Source organism: Carassius auratus, unplaced genomic scaffold (assembly GCF_003368295.1).
Source record: "Carassius auratus strain Wakin unplaced genomic scaffold, ASM336829v1 scaf_tig00214369, whole genome shotgun sequence".
Classification (NCBI taxonomy): Eukaryota; Metazoa; Chordata; class Actinopteri; order Cypriniformes; family Cyprinidae; genus Carassius; species Carassius auratus.
The window spans coordinates 16983-38045 of NW_020527635.1; the positions used below are offsets into that span (position 1 = coordinate 16983).

At 41.4% G+C, this 21063-nt stretch overlaps 1 protein-coding gene across 1 annotated transcript in view; it reads left to right on the forward strand.

Moving 5' to 3' along the window:
* Nucleotides 1–21063, forward strand: part of LOC113091931 (fucolectin-5-like) — a 43383-nt gene that overhangs the window by 12734 nt on the left and 9586 nt on the right. The window contains exon 4 of the mRNA XM_026257613.1: nt 4463–4602. Coding sequence (XP_026113398.1) covers nt 4463–4602 — 140 coding nt within the window. The remainder of the gene's footprint in view (nt 1–4462; nt 4603–21063) is intronic.

Here is a 21063-nt window from a genome sequence, read left to right on the forward strand (position 1 = left end):
CGCAGCGGCCACACATGAAGGTTCCACAGCTCGGGGCTGGGGTGCTATATTGTGCCATTCGCCTGAGACAGCAGGTCCTGCTTGAGGGGGATTCGCCATGGGGGAGCCATCAGTAACTCTCTCAGGTCCGCGAACCAGGGCTGATTCGGCCAGTTCGGGGCCACGAGTATAACTGATGCTTTCTCCTCCCTGATTTTGCACAACACAGGCAGAATCTTCACAGGAGGGAATGTGTAAGCCTGGCTTCCGGCCAGCGCGATGTCAGAGCATCTCCCAGCAGGGGGAGTGAGATAGCAAATGTGTTCTCGCTCGTGGCAACAAATCCACTTCCTCCCTCCCAAATCATTAGATCTGATCTTGGGTGAAGCCAACATCTCCTTGAGGAATCCCGTTCCTCAAAAGCATGCTCACTCCACGGTCCAAAGTACCGGGGATGTGCGACGCTCCTATGGAGATTAAGTGTCGGTCCGCCCACAACAGGAAACTCGCTGCCTGTTTGAATAGAGCTCTGGAGCGCACGCCGTCCTGGCGATTTATGTACGAGACCACAGACGTGTTGTCGGTTTGAATCAGTACATGTTTCCGCTCCAATCTCGACCGAAAGGCTTGCAGGGATATTAGGACACCGCTTCCATTATTCCAAACGGTTTATGTGTCACCTTCTCTGTGACTCCGACCACAGGCCCAGACGCACTGCTCCCCAGCCTAGATTCGCAGAGAAAAGAACTCCTGGGCTGAACATATCCGGGCTGTTCCACGGTCTCAGAGTGCTGACGCAACTGTGAATGACCGTAAGTGCTTGTGGACCGAAGACCACGCCCTCGGCGGAACTCGAGTTATAGCCAAAACTGTAGCGGCCGCAATGTAGCAGACCCAGATGGCACACTGAAGAAGCCGCCGCCATCAGTCCCAGAAGCCTCTGAAATTCCCTCAGTGCAAACGACCTGCCCAGTCAGAAACAGCGCAGAGTCGATGAAATGCTCTAGAGAGAGATGGGCTTGTATCGCCATCGAGTCCAAACATATTCCCAGATATGTTACAGTCCGACTCGTAAAAACACGCTCTTCTGCATATTCACACGCAGTCCCAGCGTATCCAAACGGCGAAGCATTGTTTCCACGTGACTGATAGCACATCTCTTGAGTGGGCTAAAATCAGCCAATCGTCCAGATAATTCAACATGCGCATTCCGCTCGATCTGAGGGGAAATTTCGCTCTATCGCTCTCTCTCGAGCAGACTGAGAACTTCCTGTCGCAGAACAGGACGGTTTTGGGGCAAAGTCAGTGACGGGACCACGCCATTGAAGCGGGGATGTCTGCGTTTGAATTGGAGAGAATATCCGTCGTGAATTATTCCCAGTATCCACGGTGAAACGCCCGGGATAGCCCTCTTACCGTCCATGAGATGACACGGCGGACGCGTTACGTCTACAGCCACTGATGGCTTCTTTTAATCAGGGCCCCGCCCCCGCGAGGCTGGAAGCACTGGCGGGAGGGCGGGCCATGGTGTGACACTCTTGCGCCATCGTGAGGCCATTATAATCATGGACTGTGGCTCTGCGCTGTTTGAGACAGGGCGAGTGACACAACGTTGGGTGCAAGAATTTGTATATATGCTTCCTTAGTACAATTTTTTACTCACAAAAACATCATTTAAACAAATATAGCAATTGTCACCCATAGTGATGTGGGGGACATGATGCATATGTCTTTGTGGTGTTGGCACTCTCGCTCCTTCGCGAGGCCATTATAATAATCGGTTGTGGCTCTGCACTGTTCTGAGACAGGGCGAGTGACACAGAGATGAGTGTAAGAGGAAGTAAAGCTCTTTTGTTGATTGTAACATGCTTTTATTGTGGAACTCACACAAACAGCATTCAAACAGACATATAGCAATCGTCGCCCGAAGAAACATGGGGGACATGATGCATCCGAGCATTGAGGGTGACACCGTGTTCATGTGGTGTTGGCACTCTCGCGAGGCCAGTATAATCATGGGTTGTGGCTCTGCACTGTTCTGAGACAGGGCGAGTGACACAGAGATGAGTGTAAGAGGAAGTAAAGCTCTTTAGTTGATAGTAACATGCTTTTATTGTGGAACTCACACAAACAGCATTCAAACAGACATATAGCAATCGTCGCCCGAAGAAACATGGGGGACATGATGCATCTGAACATTGAGGGTGACACCGTGTTCATGTGGTGTTGGCACTCTCGCGAGGCCAGTATAATCATGGGTTGTGGCTCTGCACTGTTCTGAGACAGGGCGAGTGACACAGAGATGAGTGTAAGAGGAAGTAAAGCTCTTTAGTTGATAGTAACATGCTTTTATTGTGGAACTCACACAAACAGCATTCAAACAGACATATAGCAATCGTCGCCCGAAGAAACATGGGGGACATGATGCATCTGAACATTGAGGGTGACACCGTGTTCATGTGGTGTTGGCACTCTCGCGAGGCCAGTATAATCAAGGGTTGTGGCTCTGCACTGTTCTGAGACAGGGCGAGTGACACAGAGATGAGTGTAAGAGGCAGTAAAGCTCTTTCACTGATTGTATACCTGCTTTTATTGTGGAACTCACACAAACAGCATTCAAACAGACATATAGCAATCGTCGCCCGAAGAAACATGGGGGACATGATGCATCTGAACATTGAGGGTGACACCGTGTTCATGTGGTGTTGGCACTCTCGCGAGGCCAGTATAATCATGGGTTGTGGCTCTGCACTGTTCTGAGACAGGGCGAGTGACACAGAGATGAGTGTAAGAGGAAGTAAAGCTCTTTAGTTGATAGTAACATGCTTTTATTGTGGAACTCACACAAACAGCATTCAAACAGACATAGCAATCGTCGCCCGAAGGAAATGGGGGACATGATGCATATGAACATGGCGCTTGGGGGCGGGGCCTCCCGCTCACTCACTCTTTCACCGTCAGGGAGACGGCTCGTATGGCGCGCTGGCTCTCTCGCGGCGCGAGATCCTCAACTGACCCTGACGTTACCTTCAAGGCTCTTACCACTGCTGGTTTTGGCAGAAACGAGCGTCCGATTCAGAGCGGGGTGCCACAGCGGGTTATTTTAGCTGGTTTTAGAGCCTGACCCGGTGCATAAGAATCTCGCAGAGAAGACTGGGGTGAGCGACGGGGTATCACATGGCTCATACTTTGGCGCGCTTTCTGCGTCTCTGAGAATAGCTCCATGACGTCACCAAAGAGGCCGGAGGGAGCAACTGGAACGTTTAGGAGCGGCCTACGGTCTGCGTCTTTCAAGACAGCTAGGGTAAGCCATAGGTGCCTGTAAAGATGACCATGAGCTCCGTGAAACAGCTGAGCAGAGCGCTTAGTAGCAATCAGCGCGAGATCAGTTGCCGCGTGCAGATCCTGATGACGTCAGCTCTACTGTGCCGCCGTTTGCCTGAAACACCTTGAGTATTGCCCTGGCATGAAGAGCAGAAGCTGCACTCGCTCTTTCTAGACTGTGGTCCGGACCAAAAGCAGAGGGAGACGAGCACAGGTGTGTGGTAACAGTCTCCTAGACGGGGGGGGGAGGGTTTCCGTCCCGTCCACGTGCGTGATATGGCCTTCGTAGCAGAGTGGGTGCGCGCCGATTGGGGTGCAGCCCACGATTTCACCACGAGCTCTTGCATGCCTAAATGCCATCTGGTAGCAGCTCGACTGGAGGAGCCACGAGTCTAGTTACCTATCACAGGCTCGTCATGTGCGTTGCAAACGAGACTCAGCTCCGTGACGACCTTTCCGAAGACCCTGACGAGCTTCTCCTGGAGGTCTCAGGGCCCTCTTGGTCGGGGCGGTCCCACTGAGAGGCCCAAACCTTTTTCGACGTCGAAGCGACATGGAGTCGTTCTCCTCGCCAGCTCCGAAGAGGACGAAGTTCGCGGAAGCTATAGTCCACCACGCCGACGTCAAACTCGTCTTCGGGCGGGGGAGGGCCCACCAGCGGCTCGCTGGCGGCAGTGGGCCTCATTCCCGCCGTCCTCCGAGCCACTCTGGCTCTGAGGGCGCGCACTGGCAGCTCGGTACAGTGGGCGCAAGTGTGGTCCGTCTGAGAATCCCAGGCAGGTCACACAGAACTGGTGAAGGTCCGAATCTAGCATTAGCAGCCATCGGATGCGGAGAGGAAAAACAGGGTGAGTAGTCCTCTATTGCAACTTCCACGATGACTTAGATAAGACTTCTAGCGTGAAGAAAGAGATTCTGACGTAATTTTCGCGCCCATGCATTTTATACTGCACGCTTACCCGCCAGTATTTGCATGCTTCGCGTCAATTGGCCAGCTGTCCCCAGCTGGCGTTAGCCAATAAGATTTCAGTGAAAGTGGAGAAGGGAAGAGTTCCCATATACGTCTTAGCTGACGTAATGTTGAGTTACCGCCTCGAGAGGGAACTGGATTTGATCAGGTCAGCTGATTGTGTCAGGGTTTCTCTCTTTCTCTCTGTAGATGTGGTGTCACTTCACTTGCCCCAGCAGGCAGTTCTGTCAGTTTCTCTTGTGGAGGAATGGAAGGTCGTTATGTGAACATGTACATTCCTAACATCCAGCAGTATCTCACACTGTGTGAGGTGGAGGTTTATGGAACAGGTAATTTCTGACATCTCATTGTATATTGTTAAAGTGCCATTGTCAATAGCGTAGAGATGTATGAAGCACAGTTCGCATAGATTTCACTTTCAAGCCCAGCATCTTTCTGTTGGTCGAATTTGCATGATCAACTTGAACATGCAGTGAAATCTGTGTGGGGGTTATTTTTCCGCCCTAATAGGAAACTCCAGATTGCACAGGTTTTTAATTGAAATCTTATTGGAAGTACAGTTGAGTTTTAGCGGGCAGTAGTGTTGCCAACTAATTTTCAGGGAAAGTTGCTAAAGGCAGGTTGATTTGTTGCTAAAAGTTGCTAAATGATGTTGTGATGTCATTGGGTGATGATGTCATTACATGATGGAAATTTGTGTCATTTCATTGAATTCAAAATGAGATTACTCAAATCTCAACAAAAATATGATTTTAAATATGTTAATTTTAGATATGTTTGGAAAAATAATAAAAACAATTAAAATGTATTTGTAAATGTAATATAAATACAAAACTTTTTTATAAATAGATATTTTTTTATTTTAATTCAGCATTAAATTATTGAACATTTACACATTTTAGAACAAATACATTTTATGTAGTAAAGTTACACATTCTGAACAGTTATAGTTTTAAGCATTAGTTTGTTAATATGCCACACTCTAAGAAAAGTGAATAAAAATCAGGCAAAATGTACTGTTAATATGAAATAAAAAAAATTAATTGATTTTGTGTAGGGTTACAGGAAATGTCTGTAAACTTCAAGAATAATATCCTGGCAGAAAGTTAGCCTACCTTTTCCATTTTTTCTACAGATCTTTCCCAACTTATTATGGGTACCAACTAATAACAAGTCATATAAGTCATATCATAAATTAACAATTATTATTGAACTATTGCAGCTAGCAACTACTGATTCACATGTGATGTGTGTACTGCTAGACACCTCTCTTCAGGCTGAGGTGCTGCTTGGCTGGCTAGCTGTTCAATGGTTTCTTATTTTCTATAAAATAAGGTAAAGGAAGGTAAAATACATGTCTTGTATAATTTGAGTCACATATCATTCTGGTTTTGTCTGTGAAGTGTGGCGATATCATCAGCTGTTATAGAAGTGGTGGGAGGTGGTGGAGGGGGACAGAGGAGAAAACTAAATGTTTTGAAGAGATTACTTGTGTCTGGATCACTGTTGATCTTGTTGTGGAAATATGAAGATTTGGCAGTATGGACTTCAGCAGAGAAAGATGAAAGTAAAGACTGAGACATGCTCAGGGCTGACGGATCTTTTGATTTGAGCCATTTTCTCTCTGCTGCCCTGAGTTTGGTCCAGTGCTCATGAAGAACATCAGATAACCACGGGTTAGAAGGGGCAGCCCGTGCTGGTCTGGAGAAGAGAGGACAAATATCATATAGACAAGAGTTTAAAGTAGAGCATACTTTAGTATAAGTTATAAGATCTATTACAATAATCGCATGAGATTCAAATGGGTTATTATTGCATAGGGGAGAGAGGGTTGAGTATTCCCACTTTTAAGAAATGAGCAGACCAGACATGTGAAAGAAAGATAAATAGTTTACTAGAGCAGCTGGGGTTGCCGAGTCGTCTGGACGAATCCAGGTCTCAGTCAAGCCCAAGATGCTGAGTGTAGAATGTAAAGAAAAAGCAAAAATGAAATATGCTTTATTGACAGCTGACTGACAATTTCAGAGACAAACAGAGAAAGAAAGATGTGCAGTAGAGGATGTAGAGATAGATAGGATGCAGGTTAGCAAGATTGTGCTGTGTCTGTGTGTGACATTAGAGCTTTGTCGAGAGACAACCGGAATGTTATGGAGTAGTAGTAGCCCTTTATTGTCACTAGTCACAAGTACTAGCGAAATTAGCCATCAACCTGTCCATACATACATACATACAATATGACAGTGGGGTAGACAGGACAGGAAGACAGGGTATTTGAGGAAGAAATAAGTACAGCATAACATTAGGTAAGTGAGGAGAAAAAAACCAACACCCAGACTATGCTCCTTATGGGAGCACAGTATGAGAACAGGAAAAACACCTCAGCACAAAAAAGCACATAATCAATACACCATAGACACACGACTTTGCAACTGGGTACGGAACTTGGGGTGGTTGAGGTAATCCAGCGCAGGCAAACAGCCATCCGGTCCAGCAGCTGAAAAGCGCTAATCACAGATCCGCCTGCCAGACTGGAGGAACAAAGCGGTGAAGGCGGGGGATGGGGGGTGGGAGGGTGAATGCATATCTGTATATGTGTAAGAGTTTGTGTATTTGTAGGCCTGGAGAGTTGAGACTCTCTCTAGATGCCTCAGTCCGGCCATGGAGACGTCCTTGGTCAGGTCCTAGATAGAGTCAACAATCAGCAGGTGCCTGTGGGAGAGGGTGAAGGAATGCAAGAGAAGTCAAGCTGCCCTGCTCGCCTGGGAGATTTTTTTCATCCAGCCAAGGCTGGTAAAGAAAGCCAAAAGAAGATAAGATACCAGTTGTTTGGTCTAGTAGCCGCATTTCTTTTCACGGTCACTATGATTTTTCATTGTCCATTGGTCTCCAAATTCTCCAATTTCTTTTCCAAATCCGTGAGCTTCTTCATGATGTTATCCATATTGCGGTTAATAGTCTCAGTCTCAATGCTGACCGCTCTGCCCACTACTTCAATCATGACGGGCAGCCTTGTGAGGCTTTGGACGGCTGTTCCCGTCTTCTTAATTTTCCGATAACCCAGGGCAAAGCCTAATCCAATCAGCAGAAGACCTGTTATCATGGTTCAGAATAGGTAGATGTCTTCAATGTCCTCCACGGAAAGAGTCGCCAGACACACGACCCGCCAATTCGCCCACCCGTCCATCGTGTAGCCAGCTGCAAACGTTCCGGCAGGGCAGTCAGGTTCCCACGAACCCAGGCTTCTCGTCGAGAAGATGGTGTCAATTGCGTTGAGAGACCAGTTTATCAGATCCATATTCCAGTTTAGGAGAGCAGTGCAGAGAGAGTCTCTCAAGTAGACAAGACAAGAGAAAAACAAGCGAAGCAAGGAAAGGCAGGGAGGGAGAGGAAAGAAATGTGACTGCCTCCGTTGAGAGCAAGAGAGAAGACACATGATAGAGGTGGAAAAAAAGAAGACAGGAAAGCAGAGTGTGTAAAGGGAAGATAAAAATAATACTTCGTGTGTTGGCGGATTCGTTGCTCTGTGAAGTCGAGCAGGTAAAGTTGCAGGTCATTACACTTGTCGGTCATCACAAGAGGAGGCTGAACACGAGGCCTGAACGCTTCCGTGTCACTGCACAGACACAAAATAGTATCCACAGTCTAATACACTAAAGTGAAAACAGCTGTGGCCACCTTCTAATTAGCACAGCCAATAGTCAACAGCAGGGCAATTGCTCAAATCTCAAATCGAAACTACAGTTTGCACTTTAGTACAGGAAGGGAGCAATGCAAATAAAACAGACTCCTTCTTAGCCGATAGCAATTTTTATTATTAACAGTAAGTGGAATCACAAACATGAACTACAGCTAAAATAAAAATAAATAGGTAGAAAACTTCAGTATACAGCGGTCAACAAGCCCAAAAGAGCCAATGTAACACCTCTATTTATCTCCTTGCACTGGCTACCGGTTGCGGCCCGCATCAGGTTCAAGACATTGATGCTTGCACATAGAACAGAGACAGGCCCCGCCGTTCGCCTACTTCCACTCACTATTACGAATCTACATCACCTCCAGAAGTCTGAGATCCACTAGTGAGCGACGCCTCGTGGTACCATCACAAAGAGGCTCAAAATCACTTACCAGAACAGTTTCATTCACCATTCCTGGCTGGTGGAATAATCTTCTCACCCCTATCCGGAATGGTGAATCCTTGAAAATTGTTTAGCGACAGCTAAAAAATTATCTCTTTCAAAGCTACTAGACATCATCTTAAAAAAAGGTCTCTCACTCTCTCTCTTTCATTATTTCTCTCTCTAGCTTGTACTTATTTGAACAATGTCTTAAACTTGGTATTACAAGCACCTGTGTCTAATGCCTCTTTAAGAAATGTTACGCCCCTTAACATACTGTGATGCAGTGTCCTGGTGCAATGAGACAAAACCAATAAAACCCATTACAATTGAGGCATTGGTTGCATCCAGTGGGGACATAATTACTAATTATAATGACTTATAATGTCTTTTTTTTATGCGTTGTGTAAACATAAAACCCATGTCTGCATTTGTGATCAGAGAAACAACAAACGCTACTCTGCTCAAAACTCGCAAATTAATTAAATATGTAAACATAATTGCAGACTGTGAGTCAGAAGCACCAGAATGTCCTTGCAAAGTTTGAATTGCCCCACTTTATAGAAACAGGCACATTGGTTGTGACGATAGACGATAATCAGAGATATTGACATAAGCAGATTTCTCTGTCATAATCAAGATGATATTAGGCTCATTATCTTATTACTGTATTAGAAAATAATAATAATAATAATAATAATAATAACTATTATTATTTTTATTTTTATTAGGCGGCCCTATATAATTCTAATTAAAATGCTCCTGTAGTCTACCACTGAGCAGCATAGAGTGCCCTCTGGCAGCTGTAGACTGTAATGTTTTCTCTTGGTGCTTGGTTCCAAATAAATGCGACTTATAGTCCAGTGCGACTTATATATGTTTTTTTCCTCGTCATGACGTATTTTTGGACTGATGCGACTTATACTCAGGTGTGACTTATAGTCCGAAAAATACGGTACATATTTCTCAAATCTATGAGGCACAAGCTGAGTTTCGGCACTGTTCAGTTCACGTGCAATGCAAGTGATTACATTGATTACTCATTACTCATTATTGATGAGTGATTACTCATTACATTGTCTGCTACATATTTGCTTCTTATTTATTAAATATGGGCAATTGATTGATAAAACATTGATCAAAATTAAGATACAATTTATACAAAATGAAAATCTTTTAAAAAGAGTTTTCTATAAAACAAAACTTAATGAAGTCATCAAAATCATGTTTTACCAAACACAGCACCGTTGCTCCTTTTCTCTTGCCGCCTCCATCTCTACCTGCAGACTGAGCTCATGCGTCATCTTAGCCAGTTATTCAGACAATAAAGTGTAGGCCTATATATTGCCAGAGGTGGAAAGAGTACAAAAATTTTCTACTCAAGTAAAAGTACCATTACATTAATGAAATTTTACTTAAGTACAAGTAAATGTACCAATCTAAAAATCTACTAATTTACTTAGAGTAAAAAATACTTCGATTTTAACAGTGGGAGGGAGGCACAAATGGGACAGGGCAGGCCCTGTTACCCAGGCAAATCAGTATCAACAAACTCATCTTTTCAATGCAGACGAAATGGAGAAGCTTCATCAGAAGCGGCTTTTAGATTTATTTACACACTGTTTAGCAAGAATGCATTTAACCTATAGTTACAAATGCATGAATAATGTTTTGATATACAAGACATAAAATATTGAATACTCATTTGAAATTATAAGAAATTAATTATAATTTTTTTAATGACACTTTAAATGTGAAAATAAAATGGCAAGTCACTGTTACAGGCCCGTCGTCAGAGGGGGGGTGTACGGGGCGTACACCCCCCTTTTGACAACGGGCCTGTAACAGTGACTTGGGGATGCACCCCCAAATGACTGATTGTGCCCCCATTAATTTAATCCACAGGACAATTAAGCCAACTTGCATTAGATTCTACATATTACATGTCAACAATTGAGATCATTGTGATTGTGAGAAGAACTTAGCTCACAGGAACAGTAATCACTACAACGGTAACACTAGAAATGCATAACACATTACCTTCAGAAATGATTCAGACAATTCATTATTCAATGCATTATTACACATAAAATAGTTGTAAATATAATTATATGCATAAATGACTGTTAAAACATCCCAAAAAAGCACCCAATCCTTGCTAAGACCTACCTCATTAATTATTCAAATACAACAGCCAATGGCAAGTCTCCAGCAGCAGACCTTTCAATATGCTATTTTTGTGTTAGTAGTTTTATTTATTCAAATTACAATATGCAGTTTGTGTGTAAGTATATATATATATATATATATATATATATATATATATATATATATATATATATATATATAAATCATGCAATTCATTTAGTTAAGCATAAGCATATAAACATAGCATATTGTTTATACGTAATTCCTGCGCATTGAATGCGATCTCAGAATAGATTTTTGGCGGTTTTGTACAGAAAACCTACAGTATGGATATAAGAAAGTGGTTTAAAGATTCGTAATCGTAGGTGACAAAGACGACTTTGACCAACACCAACGTGTGTGGAGACAACTCTGGAGCTAATGAGATGGTAGGATTGGAGAATTTGTCTTATAAGACAAAAGTTCACAGCGTAGACAGAGCAGTGGGTGTAATTATGAATGGGCCTACTACTAGTGATGACTTGATTGCCGTCGCTGTGGCTGTGACTGGGCCAAAGCTGCAGGCCATTGATGATCTTGGAAATGAAGGACTGAATCAGATCATTTTACAGCGATACCCTGCTCGCTATAATAATAAAAATCACTCTTTTGTGTCTTCATGGTATGAGACTTGTGACTGGCTTGAATATAGTGTAAAAGCAGCATTCTGCTTCCCATGTCGAGTGTTCAATAGTGCGCATGCCGTAGTAGACTCGACTTTCACAGTTAAAGGGTACCGGGACTGGAAACGCAAGTTCAAAAGAACATTTGACATGTCTGGCAAGATGGAAAGAACACCAGATGCGCATGGATAGTGTTTTGTTCAGTATTTAAATAAAATGTCTCGGTGCAATCTTAACATGTCTGTCTTTTATTTATCTTCACAACACGAACTCAGCTTGTCCTTCTTTACTACTTCCTCCTTGCCATGTATCCAACATATCACTTAACACAGTGAATAGCAGGCACAATCACTTGATATCATCACATCCCCTTTCTTCAAAGAAACATAAACAAGTAACCTTAGAATTATTTTGTAACACTTCTTGAGTTGCACTCAGTATAACATTTTAACTCAAAATTTATGTTTGCAGATTTTATATAGCTAATAGAAAAGATGAACTACAAACATGAACATTTTCTTAGTCCTACGTTTTCAAGCGTTTCTTACAGATTTAATCTATCAGGTTTTTTAATGGGTCTTGTAGATCTTCTAAGTGTGAATGTATGGCTGTTTGATGTTTGTGTGGCTATTTTTGTTTCAGTATTGCAGTCATTTGTTGTGCACAATGCAGTTAATTCAGACTTCGCATTTCATTGATTCAGATCTTTCACTTCTTGTTCAGTCTTTAAAAGATCACGTCTGTTCCGTCTGAAGATTTGTCCATCATCTGTTTTCACAGTATAAGATCTTGGAGCTACTTCTTGCATAACTGTGGCCTTCTTGCTCCAATTCTCGTCACTTTTGATTCTGACAACATCATCTCTCACCAATGGCTGTAGATGCTTTGCTGTCCTGTCATAGTAGAATTTCTGTCTATTCTTCAGGTGCTTGAGTTTCTGCTTTATTTTCACGTTGGCTTTTTGCTTTGAACAAGAGGGCAGTGTAGTGCGAAGTTTCCGATTTCATAAGCATCTTAGCTGGGGCCATACCACACTCTAAAGGAGAGGTTCTGTAATTGAGCAGAGCAAGGTAAGGATCAGACTTACTGTCAGCAGCCTTTTTCAAAATGGCTTTGCCATTTGACTGAGCATATTCTGGACTTGAGGTGATATGCTTGAAGTCATATTGCACTGAAAACTCTTGCCACTCCTTGCTGCTGAAGCATGGACCATTGTCACTGATGTCAGTCTGTGGTATACCATGTCTTGCAAAAATTTATTTTGCATGTGTCATTACTCACTTTGTAGACATATCCGAGAGTAAGGCCATTTCAGGGTAATTTGAGTAAATACTTTTTTGTTTTTTTCAGCTATTTGCTTTGACTTTGCATCTGAAACAGGAAACACAGTGTGCACCATTCCCACATGAATCTTAACATCTCCTTCTGTTGTACTCTCATTTTTTCTTGTGGGTACTCGTGAGAGGGTATCTGCCAGCACTAAGTATTTGCCAGACGTATACATCAAATTGAAATCGTACCTCTGACATTTCATCATCAGTCTTTGAATCCTTGGTGTCATTTCATTCAGATTATTTTTTATTATTGCAATTAATGGACGATGATCAGTTTCTGCAGCAAAGCTAGGAAGGCCATATACATAGTTATGAAATTTTTCCAGGCCGAAGACTAATCCCAAGCACTCTTTCTCGATTTGTGCATATCGACACTCAGAATCAATCATGGATCTGCTCGCATATGCTACTGGCTTCCAGATCTCATCGTCAGCTTGCAATAAAACTGCACCAAGACCATTCTTAGAGGCATCTGTAGACACTTTGGTTTTCTTTGTTGGATCAAATAATTGTAACACGGGTGCAGAGGTTAATGCTATTTTCAGCTTTTGCCATTCACTCTCATGTTTGTCTGTCCATACAAAGTCTGTTGTCTTTTGTAGGAGTTATTGTATGCATGAAGTTTTTGCAGAAAGATTTGCAATTAACTTTCCTACATAATTCACCATACCCATGACGCGCTGTACTCCTTTCTTTTCTGTAGGACTGATCTTCTCACTATCTGGCTGTATTCTTTGACTTGACAATTTGTCCCCAAGAAATATAAGTTCTTGCACACCAAACTGACATTTGTTTTTGTTCAGTTTCAGTCCACTCAGTCAAATTTTCTGTAGCACTCTGGTCAATCTGTTGTTGTGTTCTTGAAGCAAAGATCCCCATATGATGATGTCATCAATATATGCTCGAACTCCTTCAAGTCCTTCAATGATATTTTCCATCACTCTGTGGAAGATTTCGGAAGCAGAAACAATTCCAAATTGCAGTCTAAGGAAAGAGTATCTCCCAAATGGAGTGTTGAAGGTACAGTATTTTGTGCCTTCCTCATCTTAACGTATCTGCCAAAATCCTTGTGACGCATCAAGCGTCGTGAAATATTTGGCACCTGACATTTAATTCATTATTTCTTTACGTTTGGTATTTGATTGTGCTCATGCTTTATGTTGTCATTCAGATCTTTCGGATCCATGCACACTCTTAAGTCTCCGTTCTTTTTCTTGACACACACCACTGAGTTCACCCAGTCAGTTGGTTCTTCTACCTTTTTGATAACTCCTAATGTGGTCATTCGGTCTAATTCTTTCTTTAGACGATCTTTGAGTGGAGCTGGAACTCGGCGTGCAGGATGCACTACAGGCTGTGCATTTTCTTTCAACGGAATCTTGTAAACATAAGGTAAAACACCAAAGCCTTCAAAAGCATCTGCAAAGTGCTGCACTATGTCAACCACAGAGTTACTTGTAGTCACAGCTGAATTATTGTGGTATATATGGTACACCCTTTTGACAAGATTCAAGCTCTCACAAGCTTTGTTCTCTAGCAGGGACTCTAGTTCCTCAGCTACAACAGAGGAAAGTAAGTGATGCACTTTGTCTTTCATTGTTACTTTTAGCTTGCATATATCTAAAGAGTCTATGCTTTTTCCATTGTAGTCCTTGAGAAGTGTTGGCTTTTTCTTGATCTTTGGCTTTTTCTGTCATATTTTTGATGCTAATTAAGTTTGCTTTAGCACCGGTATCCAGCTTGAGAGTGACCAGTGCTCCATTGATCTGTAATGGTGCCACCCATTTTTACAGCATCCTCTTGACTCTGTGCATGAACTGATATCTTTCCACTAGTGTGTCCACAAGTGTTTTCAGATTCCAGCTTGTTTTCACAGGTAACCATGCCGACAAAGAATGTGTCGCACAGGTCAGTTTCCGCTATCATTTTGACAGATCGCCCTTTTTGTATAACTTTGCCTTTAGAAAAACATTGTTTTGCGAAAAGATTTTTACCATAACACTTCGCACATTGTTTCCCAAAGGCCGTACATTGCTTGGGCTGATGTTCAGTTCCACAACGTTTGAAATTATACATGCCATCTTTCTGTTTTACAGCTCTGGATGTGCTTTGCTTCTCTTTGAAAGATATGGCACCAATTAAAGCATCTGCACCTGGAGACACACTTTTTGGCATCATTTCACAAAATGTTTTCACATGAAGTTCAGCAAGTTCACTGGCTTGACAAATTTTAATTGCCTCTTGCAAAGTGAGCTCTGTTTCTCTCAGTAAGCGTTCTCTGAGTTTTGCATCATAGATACCAATAACAATTTGATCTCTTATCATTGAATCATTCAGCTGATCAAAATTGCATGTCTTAGCCTTTAGTCTCAAGTCAGTCAGGAAGATATCAAATGTTTAATGCGGTTGCTGCACACGTGAACGAAACACATATCTTTCATACGTTTCATTCTTTTTGGGCGAACAATGAGCAGTGAATTTGGCCAGCACATCTTCAAGCTTGTTTCTATCTTCATTCTCATTAAAGATGAAAGTATTATACACTTCAATAGCCTGTGGACCAGCAATCATCAGTAGTAAAGCAACCTTATGTGCCTGTGGCTTTGTGTCCATCCCGATAGCGGCCATATATAGCTCAAATTGCTGCTTGAAACTGTGCCAGTTGCTGTCAACATTTTCCAAGTTTTAAGTTCTCCAGTGGTTTTAGAGTATCCATTATGTCGCTTTCACGACAGGCTGCTCATGTTTTGTTCAGTATTTAAATACAATGTCTCGGTGCAATCTTAACATGTCTGTCTTTTATTTATCTTCACGACATGAACTCAGCTTGTCCTTCTTTACTACTTCCTCCTTGCCATGTACCCAACATATCACTTAACACAGTGCCATCTAGTGACTTAATAGAATAACAGGCCCAATCACTTGATATCATCACAGATATTGGAAGGGAAATTTCCACACTTCTTAATTCTGATCAGCTAAGCAGAAATCGTAATTACGTGTCTGCTCTCAGTGATGTTGTGGGATTTCTCGCTGAAAATCAGTTACCTTTCAGAGGGAGCTGTGGTGCATTTGATGACATGGCAGAGGATGGTAGTGGTCTTTTTCTCTCCCTGTTGAATGATACTGTTAAGAAAGACCCTACATTGTCTGAAATAATTAAACACATCCCCTGTAATGCAAGTTACACAAGTCCAGATATGCAAAATGAAGTGATCGCCATTATGAGTAACATCGTGACTGATGCCATTGTCCAAGAGGTGGGCGATTCGTGGTATGCTATTAAAGTGGATGGGACACGGGACGCCACTGGATGTGAGAACATATCTATAGTTATTCGCTTCGTGTCTGCATTACATGAAACAACAGAACGTATTCTCACAATAGCTACAGCAGATGCCGGAGATGACAACACACTGACAAACAAAATTATGGAAGAACTGGCAAAAGCCAGACTAAACACGTCACAAATTTTAAGTCAGGTGTATGATGGAGCTTCTGTTATGGCTGGAAAGAATGGTGGTGTGCTGAAACTACTCCAAGAAAAGCTGGGCGGAGAAATCCCATATGTCCATTGCATGAACCATCAGCTGCACCTGGTGGTTGTGAACACTTTGAGGCCATCCTTAAAAAATATTTTGGTTTGCAGTAACAGTAATTAAAAAAAGGGGCCGGTAGGTCGCTCTATTATTATTATTATTATTTTTTTTCACGTTTCAATGTAAAAAAAAAAAAGGAAATTTTGGTGATGACGTAGGTATGAATTTAAACAAATTAGCATATCATGACGTCACTGACTGGGTCTTCAACCCGTGACTTCGGGTGCATAATTGCAAACCTCATTTTGATGTAGGCTATATAGACCGCAAACAAATTAAAATCTTTGTCAAAAAACATGTTTATTGCATGAATATCAGGTGAGAAGAAAAAAAAAAACTTAGGTACTGTTATATTGTTTTACTTGCATCCACGGCTAGGTGTCAATGCAACCTATAAATGAGAGACCATTTACTTTGCTTTTTTGGGTTGTGACTTTTGTGTAAAAAATCCTGTTTGATTTGAGTGACAAGTGTTCATTGAATCAATTGTAAATTCGATTTAGCATGTCTAAATAAGTTTTATTCTTAACACAAATTTACAATCGGCAAGTCGGTCAGACTAAAAGCAAAAAAAAATTAATAAATAAATTGAGTCGGTCCTAAATTGACAGGGTCGGTCGGGTTATGGCAAACAAGATTATTTTTAAGGATGGCCTGACAGCAGAGAAAGCAGTCACTGATTTTTTTGATGTATGTTGCACCCTGTACAGATTATATCGGGAGCCAACTGTTTTGGTGCAGTACAAAGGTGAGCGATTAAAGCGACTTCTTGAGCAGAGATGGACAGGACATTTATCAACAGTATCTGCCATCATTAAGTCTTTCAAGGAGATCATTTCTTAGCTTTCGGAGATTGACGCAGAGTGCATATATGGGTGAGAATGGAGGCCATTGGGCTTTTGAGGGAAATTTCTCAGCCTGCGTTTATGTTCATCGCACACTTTGTAGAGACAGTGTTTTTTTTTTACCCCAATTTTTATTATACAGACAAAATGAAAAACAAACAATCATAAAAAAGAAAACATTGTCTGCACTTTTTTCCTTTTTGCACATTTCTTTCCCACATATAACTAAATGAGGAAAGAGACAAGGAGAATAATAAAAATAAATAAATAGACATAGCCACCCCCCACCCTAAGAACCCCCAGGAGGATTAGAAAATATAAGACAAACAGTATTTGTATACAATTATACTCATAAGATGCATATAATAAAAAAGAGAGAGAAAAAAGAAAAGGAGAAACAAGTATAATCAACTATACCAATAGTATATATGAATGGTAAAGTATTAATTGGAAATAGTATAAATAAGCATACAAACAAACACATATGCATCCAAAACAATACACACATATACCAGTTCAAAAATCGGTTCAATGTTTGCACACCCATGATTTACATAATTAGTCGGAATCTAGAGAGGACATGGAGTCGTTGAGATTTAGAATCGGGTTCCAAGTTTTATCAAATTTATCGGTTGAGCCCCGAGTAGCATATTTCAATTTTTCAAGTGAAAGGAATGACATCAGATCCTTTAACCAAGAGGTAGTTGGGGGAGGGGTTGGACACTTCCAATGCAACAAGATGCACCTTCTAGCTATAAGAGAAGCAAAGGCAATAACCTCTGCTTTCTGCCTTGTGATAGAAGACAGGAGAGACACGCCGAAGATGGCAACTATAGGACATGGAGATAAAGAAACATGCAGAGCCCTAGACATGAAGTCAAAAAAAGAAGCCCAAAATGAGGCCAATTTTGGGCAGCTAAAGAACGTATGAGTGTGATCAGCGGGAGAGAAGGAGCATCTGGTACAGGAGTCTTATGTTTGTGGGAACAATTTATGAAGTCTAGCTTTAGTCAAATGAATTCGATGCAAAACTTTTAGCTGAATGAGACTTAGCCGAGCACATACAGTGGTAGAGTTAACTCTAGCAAGGGCCTCAGACCATAGCTCTTGCGATAACTTAATTTGCAACTCATTCTCCCAGGTTATCTTCAAGCAGTTGAGAGAAGATGTACTAGATGAAAGTAACATGGCATGGATAGAGGATATACGACTACCACCTGTAGAAGCTGACAATAATTTCTCAAGCAGAGATTTTTCTGGTAATAGAGGGAAACTGGGGAAATTGGTTTTGGCAAAATTACAGAGTTGAAAATACCTGAACAAACCTGTAGAGTGTAAGTTAAATTTGGAAATAAGATTTGTAAATGTAGCAAAAGAATTATCAATAAAAAGATCCGAAAAACAAACAATGCCCTTATCTCGCCATCTTTTAAAGGTGTGATCAATACCTGGTGGCAAAAACAAGTGATTATTGCAAATAGGACTTGAGACGGATAGTGACTCCAAACGAAAATGTTGTCAAAATTGTTTCCACATTTTTAATGTCGATAACACAATGGGATTTTTAGTATAACTAGAGGGACGCAGAGACAAAGGAGCAAAGACTAGTGCTGGGAGGGAAGAAGAAAGGCAAGAAGTAGCTTCTAGAGTGCACCAGTTGACCTCCGGTGCATTACACCATAAGAAAATCTTCGAAATATTAGCGGACCAGTAATAAAAAATAAAATTTGGCAGGGCTAGACCTCCGTCACATTTGTTTCGTTGAAGGATAGATCTATTAACCTTAGGAATCTTACCTGCCCAAATGAATGAAGCAAGAATTTTATCTAAGCATTTGAAAAAAGATTTAGGTAGAAAAAGAGGGAGAGACTGAAAGAGAAATAAAAGTCGTGGCAAAACATTCATTTTAATGGTCTCCACTCTTCCTACAAGAGAAAGGGGCAGGCTGTCCCACCGTTTTAAATCAAGCTTAATTTGATCAACCAAATTTGTGAAGTTATTCTTAAACAGAGAACTGAAAGGGTATGAAATGTTTACGCCTAAATATCGAAATCCTGCAGGGGAGAAATGAAAGGGTAGGGCGCTTTTAGAAATTTTCTTAGCCATATCATTTATAGGGAAACATTCGCTTTTTGTAAAGTTTAATTTGTAACCTGAAAAAGAGCCGAAGGTGTCAAGCAAGTGCATAATCTCATTCACACAGCCAACTGGATCTTGAACATACAACAACAAGTCATCAGCATACAGAGAAACCCGATGTTCCGTGCCACCCCTATGAATCCCACATATAGACAGAGATGTTTTTAAAGCGATAGAAAGAGGCTCGATGGCTAAAGCAAAGAGCAGAGGAGACAGAGGGCAACCCTGCCGTGTCCCACGGAAGAAGGGAAAGAATGATGAACTATCAGCATTAGTTTTAACACTTGCAGAGGGAGCAGTGTATAAGAGACGAATCCATGAAATAATATTGTTCCCAAAGCCAAATTTTTTTAATGCAGTGAATAAATAATTCCATTCGACACGATCAAATGCTTTTTCAGCATCAAGGGAAATGATCATTTCAGACTTAGTAGAAAGAGATGGACTAAAAAGAATGTTTAGCAAATGCCGGATATTAGATGACATCTGACGTCCCCTAATAAACCCAGTCTGATCCTCAGATATAATATTAGGAAGACACACATCTATGCGCTTTGCCAGCACCTTTGCTAGAATTTTTACGTCAGCATTCAATAAACTGATAGGCCTATAGCTACCGCATAAAGTTGGGTCTTTATTTTTTTTTAATAGAAGGGAGATAGATGCTTGATTCAATGAGGTTGGGAGAAAACCGTGCTCAAACGACTCCTTGTACATGTCAGACAATAAGGGGGCTAACTGCACTGAGAATTTCTTATAAAAATCTAAGGGGAAGCCATCAGGCCCTGGAGCCTTGTTACACTGCATGAGACTAATGCAAGTGGTGATTTCATCTAATCTAAGAGGTTCATCCAATGTCTCCTGTGTTGATGTATTAATAGTAGGTATATTTAAATTATGTAAGAAAGACTCCATTAAGGAAACATCAGAAGGAGGTTGAGAAGTATAGAGACTGGAATAAAAGGAGGAAAAGACAGAATTAATTTTTTGAGGATCAGTAACAAGCTTATTAGAATGGTTATCATAAATCTGTGTAAAAACGCGGGATGCGGCCTGGTGTTTAAGCTGGGAGGCAAGAAGACGGCCTGCTCTGTCCCCATGTTCATAATAGGTGGCTTTAGTTCTTTTAAGTAAATATTCTGCTTTATTTGTTGAAAGCAACTCAAATTCAGTTTGCAACTTCAAACGTTTCACCTTAAGATCGGGTTTGGGATTGCGGGAATACTGGCTATCCACCTCTAAAATTGAATGGATAAGCTCTTGCTGACGAGATTTCCTGATCTTAACTAAGTGAGCACTAAAAGAAATTATTCTGCCATGAATAAACGCTTTAAATGTCTCCCATAAAAGAGAAGCAGATACTAATTCAGTTTTGTTAGTCTCAATGAAAAAGTCAATATTTTTGGATAAAAATTCACAGAAATCAGTTCTGGCAAGAAGTCTTACATCGAATTTCCACTGAGGTCGGCTCCTAAAAGGAGGTAAAAAAGAAATATCTAACATATGTGGGGCATGATCGGAAATAACAATGGCTGAGTAATCTGAAGAAATAACTGAAGAAAGTAGGGCTTTGTCAAGAAAGAAGTAATCGATCCGTGAGTAAACATGGTGCACGCTAGAGAAAAATGAAAATACTTTATCAGAAGGATGGAAAAATCGCCAGGGGTCTACACAGCCTATTTGGTTTGTCAGTGAAATTAAAGACCTGGACATAGTGGAAGATGATGTAGATTTAGTCACAGATTTATCCAGATTATTATCGATAACACAGTTGAGGTCCCCTCCAAAAATAAGGTGATGGGTATCAAGATTTGGGATTTTCGAGAAAAGCATGGACATAAAAGTAGGGTTGTCCCAATTAGGGGGATATACATTTACTAAAACTACAGGGGTATGAAAAAGAACACCACTGACAATTACAAAGCGTCCTTCAGGATCTGAGATTACT